General features: G+C 43.6%; 1 protein-coding gene across 8 annotated transcripts in view; it reads left to right on the forward strand.

Moving 5' to 3' along the window:
- Nucleotides 1-14,115, forward strand: part of SCRN3 (secernin 3) — a 73,332-nt gene that overhangs the window by 13,135 nt on the left and 46,082 nt on the right. For all 8 annotated transcript variants that reach the window (XM_029605813.1, XM_029605814.1, XM_029605812.1 and 5 more), the window contains 2 exons: nucleotides 8,677-8,858; nucleotides 11,760-11,959. In XM_029605813.1, the coding sequence (XP_029461673.1) occupies nucleotides 8,677-8,858; nucleotides 11,760-11,959 (382 nt within the window). The remainder of the gene's footprint in view (nucleotides 1-8,676; nucleotides 8,859-11,759; nucleotides 11,960-14,115) is intronic.

Here is a 14,115-nt window from a genome sequence, read left to right on the forward strand (position 1 = left end):
ATGTCAGAAAAAAACCCCCAATTATGGTTAAGTAATTAGTACAAGGAGGCAAGTAATACACCCGCCCCCCCCCCCTTACATACTTGTCCAAACAGAGGGGGAGAAGTTACAGAGAGCTAGCTTCTGGCACCGGCAAAAAAGATGTAAATGATCCAGATCATAAAATATGAATCTAGATTTCTGATATTTAATAAGGAACTTGCATGAGTCACGAAGAAGAAATTGTATACCAATGAGCAACACATTTTGTCAATGCAATAACATTGCTTTCGTTTATGCTCAGTGACCTTAGAGAAATCGGGAACGATCCAGATCATACATCCAAGAAAAAGGTGTCAGTGATGTTATAAAAATATTTGATTATCCAGTATTTATCTGACTCAAATATAAGAGACACCAAAAGAGTAGCAACAGATAAATCAGCCTCAATAGGGATCAGCAGAATAAGGCTATTGTGTGAAGAAAGCTGTTCCTGTAATTCAGCTCTTGCCATTTTTTTCTAATTATCTTCTGGAGTAAACAGCACATCTTGGAGATTGGTGGTAGCCCAAGAACAAAATATTTTAAAACCTCAAAATCCCTCGATCAAGTATTTTTTTTAAACATTTCAGACAGTGATGTAACAGAGGACCTGGGAAAGTCTTTTTAGAAACCTTAGATTCAGACACACATTGTCCTTCAGATTTTCACTTTTTAATCTGAGATTCAAGGATATCCAGTTCTGTGTTATGATCCCTCACCAAAATGTCACGAGATGAAACTTCATCAGATCTTTTGAGAAAAGCGTATTCAGTGATTCACGTGCAGTCCATGTAGAATCTAAGGTTACTATTTGGTCTTACAGAACATTAGGTTTCTGGTTCTGATAAAATGAAAATTGCCTTTCATAAGCTATGAAAATAACTTCTTTTTATTTTAATCCTTTTTTAGTACTAATAAGTTTTGCATTTGTATCTTAAAAATCAGTGTGCACTTAACTGGAATGAATTTTTATTGTGTGGGTGTAAGCTTCACTGCAAGAAATGGCCAGCAAGCTTCAGTGCGTAATGTTTCCACAGAACCATGCTGTGATTTCCTGCTCGTAACTACCAGAAACAAGTCCAGCTTTTCTTCTCTTCTTTAACAGATAGCTGTAAACTGCCTTATCCATGACAGAAAGGAAAAATATTCTTATATTGAAACACTAAAGGCTGGGAGGCAGAGGACACATGAGGGTTGATTGCTGCTGTAATTGTTTCTGTCCAGATGTGCAAGCCATTGCATAAACATCTGTTATCTAAGAAAATGCACCAAAGGTGGCCATTGTTAAATACATTTATAACCAGGCAAATATTTATATTAGATTTATTGGTGTGTTTCTCATTGCAGTAAATATAGACTAGTCTGCCTATCTGTGCCTGTCCACTGTGCTGTCACAGGTCTTATTCAATCTGTGGTTTTCTCACTCACTCCACCACTAAGGGCCCTTTATATCTGTCTCATGCAGGCTTGAATTCTGCCACTGTTCTGGTTTCTGTAATCTCTGCTGGAAGCCTGTTCCACTACCCTCTCTGTGAAAAAGAACATAAGAAATTGCCATGCTGGGTCAGATCAAGGGTCCATCAAGCCCAGCATCCTGTTTCCAACAGAAGCCAAACCAGGCCACAAGAACCTGGCAATTACCCAAACACTAAGCAGATCCCATGCTACTGATGCAATTAATAGCAGTGGCTGTTCCCTAAGTAAACTTGATTAATAGCCGTTAATGGACTTCTCCAAGAACTTATCCAAACCTTTTTTGAACCCAGCTACACTAACTGCACTAACCACATCCTCTGGCAACAAACTCCAGAGCTTTATTGTGCGTTGAGTGAAAAAGAATTTTTTCCGATTAGTCTTAAATGTGCTACTTGCTAACTTCATGGAATGCCCCCTAGTCCTTCTATTATTCGAAAGAGTAAATAACCAATTCACATCTACTCATTCAAGGCTTCTCATGATCTTAAAGACCTCTATCATATCCCCCCTCAGCCGTTTCTTCTCCAAGCTGAACAGCCCTAACCTATTCAGCCTTTCCTCATAGGGGAGCTGTTCCATCCCCTTTATCATTTTGGTTGCCCTTCTCTGTACCTTCTCCATCGCAACTATATCTTTTTTTTGAGGTGCGGCGACCAGAATTGTACACAGTATTCAAGGTGCGGTCTCACCATGGAGCAATATAGAGACATTATTACATTTTCCATTTTATTAACCATTCCCTTCCTAACATTCTGTTTGCTTTTTTGACTGCTGCAGCACACTGAGCTGATGATTTTAAAGTATCATCCACTATGATGCCTAGATTTTTTTCCTGGGTGGTAGCTCCTAATATGGAACCTAACATAATGTAACTACAGCAAGGGTTATTTTTCCCTACATGCAACACCTTACACTTGTCCACATTAAATTTCATCTGCCATTTGGATACCCAATCTTCCACTCTTGCAAGGTCCTCCTATAATGTATCACAGTCCACTTGTGATTTAACTACTCTGAATAATTTTGTATCATCCGCAAATTTAATAACCTCACTCGTCGTATTCCTTTCCAAATGGTCAATTTTCTCAGTGGAAAAGGGTAAACAGTGGAGTGCCTCAGGGATCTGTACTTGGACCAGTGCTTTTCAATAGCCTAGTGGTTAGAGCAATGGGCTATGAACCAGGAGACCAGGGTTTGAGTCCCGCTTGTGACCTTGGGCAAGTCACTTTACCCTCCATTGCCTCAGGAGGAGAAGTCCATTACCTGCTATTAAGTTCACTTAGAGAATAGCCACTGCCATTAGCAATGGTAACATGGAATAGACTTAGTTTTTGGGTACTTGCCAGGTTCTTATGGCCTGGATTGGCCACTGTTGGAAACAGGATGCTGGGCTTGATGGACACTTGGTCTGACCCAGTATGGCATTTTCTTATGTTCTTACCTAAAATCCTAAATTTGGCTTCCAGAACCTGTCTAAATATTAGACTTTAATAAGGTGCTTGTCAGCACTTTTTCAAACAAAGATATGACTCAGAATTTTAGAACAAATATAATTTTTAATATTTCATATCTTTGGAAGAACAGGAGCTATCCTTCAAGATGGGCATAGCAACGCTGTGTCTTGTAATCTCTAGTACACGCTGTTATTTTATACTTTCAACTATACATAGAAAATGCTTGTGAGAAAATCCTTCACCAATTTGTCAATGTCATAAACTAAACTTGTCTATCCTGAAAACAATCTCCTCCCACCATAAAAGTTCCTTTATCAACATGGCTTTGATGCACTTTGTTCCTTCTGATCCTTCTGATCTTCTGTGTTTTGTAAATAGATAGTAGGTCTGTATTCTGAATAGATAGTAGGCCTGAATTCTGTTGCTGGTGCCAGACCTTTCATTAAAGCTGTAACCTCCGGGAATCTTCAGTTCACCTGGCTTCTGTCAGTCGAGATAGGAATCTGTGAGAAACAAGCTTCTATTTTGGTTTCTGTGAGAACCAAACTTATATTATGGTCCTTGTATTATGATTTAAATATTGCCATTGATGCCCTCCTGGCCTTTAATTATAGGCTTTGCAGAGCCTACAGGTTTCCCAGATCTTCCACATTCTTGAGTCTGAAGTGGTCAGAAGTTCACTGTACCTTAACAGGTTCAGTGTGAATCAGCCAGCTGAGGATTCTGGGACTGGCTGAATGAGCCAAAGTTCTGAACCATCATATCAAACCTCTCTCCCACATTTTCCTATGTCGTTGGTGCCCACATGTACCACGACAGCCGGCTCCTCCTCAGCACTGTCTATAATCCTATGTAGGTGACATGTGAGGTCTGCTACCTTCGCACCAGGCAGGCAAGTTACCAGGCGGTCCTCACGTCCACCAGCCACCCTGCTATCTACATTTCTAATAATCGAATCACCAACTATGGTGGCCGGCCTAACCTTTCCCTCCTGGGCAGTAGCCCTGGGAGGCTTGTCCTCCGTGCGAGAGGACAATACATCAACTGGAGAGCAGGTATTTTCTCAAATTTCTTTTGAGCCTCCCTCCCTTCAGTTTCATTTAATGGCCCTGTGAGGTAGCACCCCAGTGTGCTCTTGTGAGCATGTACAGGACCAGGCTAGAAGCCTGGTCTACTTTAATTCCATAGACAGAGAAGGTTCTATGGGTGGGACCCTCCGAGGGCAGGGAAGAGTCCAGAGGGCAGGACCCAGTTGGGGCTGGGTTAAGAGTGCAAGCCCAGCTCTGCTCAGGAGGCCCTTATGCCTCCAGAAGGAAGGCAACTCCTGTAAAGTGCTCTGTCCAAATCAGAAGGGAGTGAAGGAACACTGACCTGAAGCAAGGCAGTCTACAACCCTATGTATGTAAGAAGATACTACGGAAGGTAGGAAGACTTTTGAAGTATTTTGTTTCAATAAAGTTTTATTTTCAATAGAAAGGTTGGAGTCAGTGTGGATTCTGTTTCCAGCCGGGGAAACTCCGCTCAGTCTCCCACAGGCCCCTTCTCCTTGAACTTTCATTTTTTTGGAAAATACTGTCTTTTGGTACCTTACTGAAGCTTCCTCTTCATCCTGCAGACCGGTCCAGACAAGTGGCATTGCACTCGCTCAGCAATACTTCTTCCTTTGTTTCTGACGTCAGCCTATATAATCGGGGATAGCAAGGTATAAAATTAGTAGTTCTCTGCCTCCAACTAGGTTGTTGGCTGCGCTGGGATAGCAGAGGAAAAAAAGTGAAAAAGAGCAAAGGGAACGAACCAGTAGCAAAGTGCCAACAGGTAAAGCTGTTCTTCCCTCCAAAAGTCCAGTTCCCATTTGAGCCTGGCTGCATTATATTCATTGGCCATATAGCATTGGACAAAAAAAAAAAGAGAGCAAGGCAGCGAGAGAGAAAAAAAGAATGCTGTCTGAGAAGTGACTCAAACTCTCCACGGAGCGATGGTGGAGAGGGCAGGAAATGCCTCATCTGTGGCACTCGAAAGTAGAGCTCAAGAACTGGCTCCCTCTGTGTGCAGTGTAACACACCAGATGCCTCCAGACAGAAGCATGTACAACGGGGCACAGCAGAGGTGCGAGGCTGGATCAGCGGGGCAAATGTGAAAGGCGCATCATGGGAGGAGCCAACACCCATATAGTTGAAAATCTGGAGGGGGGTAGCGACTAGGAGGGTATCGACACAGATGCAGAAAGCTAGGTAGGCCCGATTTCTGGCAGGCAGAATTGAAGACTCAGGTCTAGGAGAGAGTTAAGTAGAAATGGATTTCTCCAGAGTTCATCATCCCGATGCACAAGGTATTCAGGGAGATGAAAGGTAAGGTAGTTAGTGGAAGCAGAGACCCTTGAGCAGTCTCATGCACCCCTGGGGAGAAGGGGGTGGGGGCAGGGGCTAAAAGACTCCAACTGGGGAAGAAAGCATTTTACTTCCCAGATTTTTCACCAAGGCTCTCTATCTAGACATCCACAGGACTCAGGAGAGGACTTGTAGGAGGAAGGTGATCTGCAGAAAAGTAATGATGTCACAGTCAAACATTTTTAGAAAGGAGCTGGCTGCACACAGCTAAAGTGGAACAGTTATTGGACCTAATAGAGGACGAGAAGGAGGATAAAGGGTCATGAGGACCCATCTTCATTGGGTTTAGGAAATGAGCCTTTTCCCTTCATTTAGTTATCAGAGAAATGATCAAGGCATAATGGGAAAACTTGTATACAGCCCTAAAAGTCTGGAATATGATAGGTAAATTATATCCACTACGGGAAAAGGAGGTATAACTGTTTTAAATTCCAAAAGTAGATGCTTCAGTCACAGCCGTGACAAGGAAAATTGCAATTCCAATAGAAAGGGAGACGCAAACCTCTAGGATGCACAGGACTGGAAGATAAGAGTTTCTCCTAAAGAGGTCCTTTGAATCAGCCAGCCTATCTCTGCAGGTGGCAGTATATAGTGGATATGTAGCCAGAGCACTGTTGAAGTGGCTACAGCAAGGGCGTGTAGGGGAAGGATGGAGGAGAGGTTGATGCAGATTTGGAAGCTGCCATAGTAGAATTGGGGGCAGTGTTTGTGGCACTTTCTATGATTTAATTAGGACCTCATCCAAGCAAGTAGCTGCAGTTGTTATGGCAAGAAGGTTCTTGTGGCTAAGCCAGTGGACGGCTGACTCGTCCTCCAAGATTCATTTAAGCAAGCTACCCTTAAAGGCCGCTTATTGTTTGGGGAAGATCTAGAAAAACTGGTAAAATACCTAGGAGTTTCCAAACTTCTGAGATTACCAGAAGATCAAGACTGAGGAGTAGCAAGAACCTTTAAGGGGTAAACCTAAAAAGTCAAGGCAATATAGGCTAGCTAAGGGTCATATCCACAAGGGGGAAGGCTTAATTTAGGCCAAATCTTTGGGGTAACCTGAAGGGAAGCAGAGAGAGCCTTCTAAATTTCAGAAGCTCTGAGAGGTTCCAAATTAATATTTGTGGGTCCATTCCTCTTATAGGCAGCCTTTTATCAAGATTCTACGAGGACCCATATTAAGAAGGACAGATGGATCCTAGAGATTATTTAGCAGGGCTATGCCCTCAAGCTGGCTGCCGTTATTCCCAAAAAATAATTGTCTTCCTGCAGGTCCCAACTAAAGCAAGGAGACCTTCAGTCAACCGTAGAGAAGCTACTCCACTTGGAAATGGTAGTCCTGCTCCCTGAGTCCATTGGAAGGGGATGTTATTCGCTTTAATTTGTAGTTCCAAAGAAAGAAGGAATGTTTTGCCCAGTATTAGACTTAAAAAGAGTGAACAGATTGTATCCCATTTCCTAATGGAAACACTGAGGTTGGACATGGGGGAAGTAAGGAGATGGAAGTTTCTTACCTCTCTAGATCTGGTAGAAGCATATCTGCATGTTTCCATCAAGGAAGCACACTAGAGGTATCTGAGGTTCGCAGTCCTGGGGAACCTTTATCAATTCAAGGCCATGCCATTTGGTCTGGCCTCAGCGCCACACACCTTTACCAAGGTTATAGTAGTGGTGGCAGCAGAGTTAATGAAAGAAGGGATTTTAGTACACCCTATTTGGATGACTGCTGGTAAGGGCCAAGTTGAGGTGAAACCTCCAAACATAAAGGTAGATTTTTAAAAGAAGCACGTGCATGTGGATGCGGCTGTTTTATAACATGCATGCATCTGCGTATGCATGTTATAAAATACGGGTCCCGCACACACACACACACTGGATTTTCATGTGCGGGCGGGTGGCCTACTCCGCACGCTGGGGGAGGGGGGGGGGCGTTTTAGAAAAATGCATGTGGCGACGCAAGTAGGGCTTCCCCAGTTCCCTATATCCCTACCTAACCTTCCTACATTTTCCCCTTTCCTAGCTATAATTTTTTTTTTGTTTTGTACCTTGCTGCTTCTTTGGAGCAGCAGTAAACTCTGGCTGCCGGCGCGAGGTTCCCCGTTACAGCAGCTAATGGCGCTGTCCCGCCCAGACCACGCCCCTCAGGCCATCCCTTTCAGCAGGCCCGGCACTTGTACGCATATCGGGGGTTATTCGCATGGCTGAGCCTGTTATAAAATGTGTGCGGCGCGCACAAGACCCGGCCACGTATCCTCGAAATTTATACACGCACAGCTTTTAAAATCTGGCCTTGAGGGTGAGACAACTCTTGGAGGCACTGGGATGAGTAGAGAATGAATGCAAGCATCATTTACAGCATTCACAGTCCCTGGTGTTTCTGGGGGTGTACTTCAGTATGAATATAGGGAAGGTCTTCATGACTCAGGAGAGGGTTTTGAAATTGCAGGTACAAGTAAAAAAATTGGTAGCAATCAAGAAGGCAAAGGCATATCTGTAGGTTCTAAGATCAATGGCCACCAGGTGAGGGCACACATGTACCCTTTCCAAAAGGCACTACTAGCACAGTGGTCCCTGCAGCGTCAGAGCTACAAGAAGAAACTAGCCTTACCAGCAGAGGCCAGGAGGAGCCTCTGGTGGGTGGTTAAATGACACCAGTTTGTTAGTGGGGATAAGTCTGGATCTGCTGAAGTGGGTGATGTTGGCATTTGATGTCAATCTGGTGGGCAAGTAGTGCTGGAGAACTGGTCGATAATGGAAGCCTCCAGGACGATAAACCGTGTAGAGATAAGAGCAGTCAGGCTGGCAGGTGAAGGGACGAGCTGTAAGATTGCTACTGGACAGTGCTATAGCAGTAGCATATGTGAACAGGCAAGGGAAAGGTCCAGCTAGAAGGACTGACAGCAAGTCATATAGCAAGAACGGAAAACAAGCAGGCAGACTATCTCTGTCAGCACATGCTGGATCCAGGAGAAACAGAAAAGAGATGAGCAGATATTCAGTGGAGTGCTGCTGATTAGTTGGATAAAGACCTAGTTAGTCAGATAAAACGGATCCAGTTAACTTTAGGACTGCTCTCTGACATGACCAGACTTAGCGAGACAAGTTATCTGGCTAGCTTAACTCTCCCCTGGAGTATCCCTGAATACCTCCAACTTATCTGGCTAAACAGTTAGCCGAATAAATTAAAGGCAGTCAGAGCGGAGAAAAATTTAAAACTCGTGGTTTTTCTGGCCAAGTCCTAAACTTAATTGAACAAACTGAATATTGACTTCAGATTGGCCATCTTCTGCCTTTATTGCTGAATTTAAGGAGTCTGATTTGCACTCTTGTTTTGCTTATTTTTTTTTCAGTGCACCTACATAAAAATTAAGCAAGTGGAGAAAACCCATGCTGTTGTTCTGAGTCGACCAGCATGGTTATGGGGTGCAGAAATGGGAGCCAATGAGCATGGAGTCTGTATTGGGAATGAAGCCGTATGGGGAAGGGAAGAAGTGGAAGATGAAGAAGCACTTTTGGGCATGGACCTCCTCAGGTTGACAAATTCTCTAATGATTTCCACTACTGGTGCATTTTATAGTGTTCAGAGTTGCCAAGCCTCTCTAAAGCAAGGGTGCACAATTAATTTCCAGTCCTTGAGTTGTATAAACCTGTTTTCCCTGCTGTCCACAATATGCATATTCATGAGAGATATTTGCATATTAGGTTATCCCAAAAACCTAACCTGCTCGTGGCCCTTAAGAATTGGTGCTGTGCTCTTTGCTTTAAAATGAGAACTCTCTCTTAGCCAAATATGTTACTATTTTAAACCTTTATTCCTGTTACAAAACAAGTTTTATTCCAATGCATTGAAATGGGACCTTTCTCTTCCCGTATCTTTTTTTTCCAAGAACTAGCAGGTAGTGGCATGTAAAATCATTTACTTCCAATCACCATCGCAAACTCGATTTAATGTATTAAGATATATGAAGCTAGGGTTTACATTTACTTATTACTCAAATTTAAGATATGACACGGTTCCCTAGTGTTCAGAATGACTGACTTATTGTAATATCTTATCAAATAAAGGAGAGTTTGGAGAAAATGTTAAGTTGACCAACTTAAAATTGCCTGATTTGAATGCCCCCTCCCTGACACCTAAGAATGTACAGTACTAGGATATATTGATTCAAACCCATAAAAGGTTTTTGTGTTTTTATTTTGGCCCTTGTGTTTTTACTTTTTGTTTAAGCTTCAACTTCAACTAGAGATAGTACCTGCTGGGGCTAGGACATTGTGAGTCTTTATTGTGGTCCCCTCCAGAACTCAGGGATATGTATGTGCACCCTCAGTCTGACTAATATGTGCACCCCCTTGCGTGCGCCGACCCCGGATTTTATAACATGCGTGCGGCTGCGCGCGCATGTTATAAAATCGGGCGTAGATTTGTGCGCCTGCGCGTAGGTACTAAAATCTGGCCCTATGAAACTAATAACCAGTGAATTCAAAACAGTTTGCAGAAAGTAAGGCTGTGGAATCTGTTGCCAGAGGATGTGATCAAGGTGACTAACATAGAAGAGTTTAAATTCCTGGAGGAAAAATCCATAATGCATTTATTAGTCAGGTAGAATAAAGAGAACTATTGCTATCTCTAGGAGTGAGTAACAGGAATTAGATCTACTTTATGAAATCTGCCAGTGACTTGCAACCTGGATTGGCCACTGTTGGAGACAGGGTGCTGGGCTCGATGGCTCTTGGTCTGATCCAGCATGGCAATTCTGCTATTTAGTGGTGAAGGAAATTTAAACCGGGGGTTTGTCTGGCTAAGTCCTGACTTTAGCCGGACAAACCCCTTTAAATATTGACCTCTATATTTCCATGATTTGGGGCATGTCACTTTTCAAGATAATCTTCTGAGTGCTTGAGTTTGAGAGCTAGACTGTTCCACTGCCACTCAGATACAGAGGTTCTGAGGTCACCCAGGGACTGGGCTCTTGGAAGAAAAAGACCTGAATTATGGAGAAAATGTCTCCAGTTCTCCATTTGGGGGCATACAGCACTAAATGTAATTATTATACAGCATTATTTCAACTTGTCTGCTTTTGACTCTGCAGTTTCTAAATGTTTGATTTCGTATTATACTGCCTAGAGTATGGCATGCTTATTTCTCTTTAGTGCTGCTCTTCAGGGCCGATGTAATAAGACCCGCGGCAAAACAGGTGCTAGTTATGAGCGTGGGTTTTGATCACTGCATGTGGCTGAAGATGCTGCTTCTGCGGGATGTAAAAAACATAAATTTTGCAAATGATTTACGCGCAGAAATTCGTGCACAGTACAGAGAAATGTGCGTACCTAAACGCGGTAAGGGCCTATGTAATAAGCGGCCGCATCCATGCTCAAAACCTGTGCCAATTAATCCGCTCATAAAAGCGAGCAAGCGAATGGGTCTCCCTATTAAGTGAAAGTATGACCCTGGAAATTATTTTTAATATTTCAAATAACTGTGCTGTAGAAAAATGGCAAATATTTTCATGGATGCTAATTCACACTGGCACAGCAGCGAGATAGGTGCTCAGCTGGGCGTGAATCTGGATGCTCAGGTGCCTAGCTAATTGCTAGGCGCTGAGCTGGTCGCAGATCTGACCGCTCAGATGTCGAGAAAAGTGCCTAGGGAAGCACCTACCTAAGCTGACCGCTCCAACGCTGATAAAAGTACCTAACGATGCTGGCAGCTCTGTCGCCCAGAAAAGCACTCAGCTAAGCTGGCCACTCGGATGCCGAGATGGGTGCTCCGTTAGGTGTTTTTAGCATGCTCAGACACCAACATAGGGCCCCCCCTCCCCCCGAGTCGGCACTGACACTTAACTCATTCCCTGACCGTGGCGGTAAAAAACCCTCATTAAAAAATCCACACTAGCATTAGCACGACTTTCTGCATTACCTATGGTTAGCTAATCGCCTCCTTTGCATGCTGTTAGTTATTTATTTATTTATTTATTTATTTATTTAACATTTCTTTTATACCGATATCCGTTCGCACATCGTATCGGTTCACAGTGAACAAAAAACCATTGGGCAGTGCCCGTACATATAACATATAACAGATAACATAATATAATATGATGAACTAGGCAACATATAAATAAATTTTTGGGAGGAGCCCTTACATATAACAGGCATCAATGGGTAGATGCTATGGAATATAACTATAACTAATATAACTATAACTGCTGTTAGTATGTATTTGTGCAGGAAAAACCGCGGGTCTGTAAGCACGTTCGTACATGCTATTTTTCTTGTGCACAAAACTCTTATTAAATCCCCTTATAGGGCTTTGCGCGAGAAAACACACGTGCAAGCACGCACAAACCCACGGCAGCTTCAGTGCACTTTATTACATTGGCCCCGAAGTAGTTAGCATTTTCTTCTTTAAAAACAAAATTGGTATTTGTTGTAGGCTTGGGCTTGAAAGAGCTGATACTGCTGAGAAGGCACTTGATGTCATTGTGGATTTGCTCGAGAAATATGGACAGGGTGGAAACTGCATGGAAGGGAACGTGTCATTTACCTATCACAACAGTTTTCTCATCGCTGACAGAAGGGATGCCTGGGTGCTGGAGACTGCAGGAAAGTACTGGGCTGCTGAGAAAGTAGAAGGTGAGGACAAGCTTTTTTTTTTTTTGGTCTTAGTTCAGGTGTATACAACTTGATGACGTACAGCATAGGAAAAGCTGTGCACAAAACCCTGAGGGACAGAGAGGCCTAACACACAATTATAACTAGGAAATGAACAGAGATGGAAATCCAGCACAAAGATGAATGTGAAGGCCAGACCTTCTGTACATATAATTTGTTTAGGCTCTGAACTGTTCTCTGGTAACAGGGACTTTCTTATGACTGATGATTTTCTGATACAATCTAAAGCAGGGGTAGGGAACCTTTATGGCTGAGAGAGCCATGAACGCCACATATTTTAAAATGTAATTCCGTGAGAGCCATACAAGACCTACCAAATTAATTTACTACAACCTCCTACTCTCCTGACGCCCCCCAAAGACATGCCAAATTAATTTACTACAACCCCCACCCTCCTGACCCCCCCCCCCCAAGACCTGCCAAAAATCCCTGGTGGTCCAGCGGGGGTCCAGGAGCGATCTCCTGGACTTGGGCTGTCGGCTGCCAGAAGTCAAAATGGCGCCGACGGCCCTTTGCCCTCACTATGTCACTGGGGTCGATCAATGGCAGCAGTAGCCCCTGTGACATAGTGAGGGCAAAGGGCCGATGACGCCATTTTGATTACTGGCAGCCGACAGCCCTTTGCCCTCACTATGTCACAGGGGCTACTGCTGCCATTGGTCGACCCCAGTGACATAGTGAGGGCAAAGGGCCGTCGGCGCCATTTTGACAACTGGCAGCCGACAGCCCAAGTCCAGGAGATCGCTCCTGGACCCCCGCTGGACCTCCAGGGACTTTTGGCAGGTCTTGGGGGGGGGGGGGATTAGGAGGGTGGGGGGTTGTAGTAAATTAATTTTGGAGGTCTTGGGGGGCGTCAGGAGGGTGGGGGGTTTTGTTAAGATTTTTACTTTTTTATTAAAGATTTGTCTGCGAGCCAGATGCAGCCATCAAAAGAGCCACATCTGGCTCACGAGCCATAGGTTCCCTACCCCTGATCTAAAGCTATTTTGTCATCAGGGTGTGTTCTTGTAGTAATAACAAAGTTGCCATTTTATGTAAATTTCTAAGAAAAGTAGTAATAAAATAATAACTAGAACTCATTCGGTGAAGAAAAAACTTGTCTGCCTGCACCTTCTCTCTGCTGCAGCTTTCAGTCCTAGCAGACTCCATGCTCCCTGAATAGACAGACATTTACTGAAGAAACGAAAGGGCTGAGTGTTTTCTTTATTGGGAAAGGTTCAGAGCTGGCTGTACAGTAAACTGATTGTTATGACTTCAATGCAGAAGAGGTCCAGGGTTGTTTGGTATTACACCATATTCATAGTACAGAGAACCCTTATACACCGGAGGTATTACAAAGCAATCGTCCAGTAACTTTATACATTCTTAACTTTCAGCAGTAAGTATATAATACCATCATGATGACCATGAGAACTATGCATAATGTCCTTGTCTCAAAGGGTTTAAGATCGTAAGTGACTTGCTTCAGATTACAGGGAGTGATGGACAGGAGAAGTCAAACTGGGATCTCCAGAGTTACACTTCTGTGTTATCACTTCACCCCTTGCCAGCAAATGGCATGGCTATTGATTGAAATGCATTTGCCTCACCAAAAGATGAGGATCTATCAGTCTGAAACTTTTACTGGATCTCAAAATGTGCATTCCTCATCATTCTGCTACACCAGTCCAGACAAGTGGGTTGTTGCCCGCTGCCAATAGATGGCGGCAGAGAAATGTTTTATCTGTGATCTCACCACAGAGAAAACTCCTCAGTATTATCTGCCTCCAGCAGGAGCTGCAGCAGAAATTTTGTTTAAAGGTCTGCCTAGTCTCTTGGGGTCTTGGTAAGGCAAGGGGGGATTTTTCCCCATAATCTGAGGGCCATGCCTCTGTTTGCTTTTCCAAGGTCGCATGCCCTACTGAGAAGGTTCCCAGCCCCAGAGAGATTTTGGTTGAGCCTGAGGGATTGATTCCGCAGCTTAAAAAAACAGAGAGGATTCTCTGAGTCTGCCTGCCTTCCCCCTCCCCATTCCCTTGTTCTGGCTTAGCTTCCTCCTTTAAAGTTTTGAAAAAAAAAGAGAAATCTGTAGCAAAAGGAAAGTTTTGTGAGTGGCTTCATTGGTTGTCTCTTGAGGA

This window comes from Rhinatrema bivittatum, chromosome 6 (assembly GCF_901001135.1).
Source record: "Rhinatrema bivittatum chromosome 6, aRhiBiv1.1, whole genome shotgun sequence".
NCBI lineage: Eukaryota > Metazoa > Chordata > Amphibia > Gymnophiona > Rhinatrematidae > Rhinatrema > Rhinatrema bivittatum.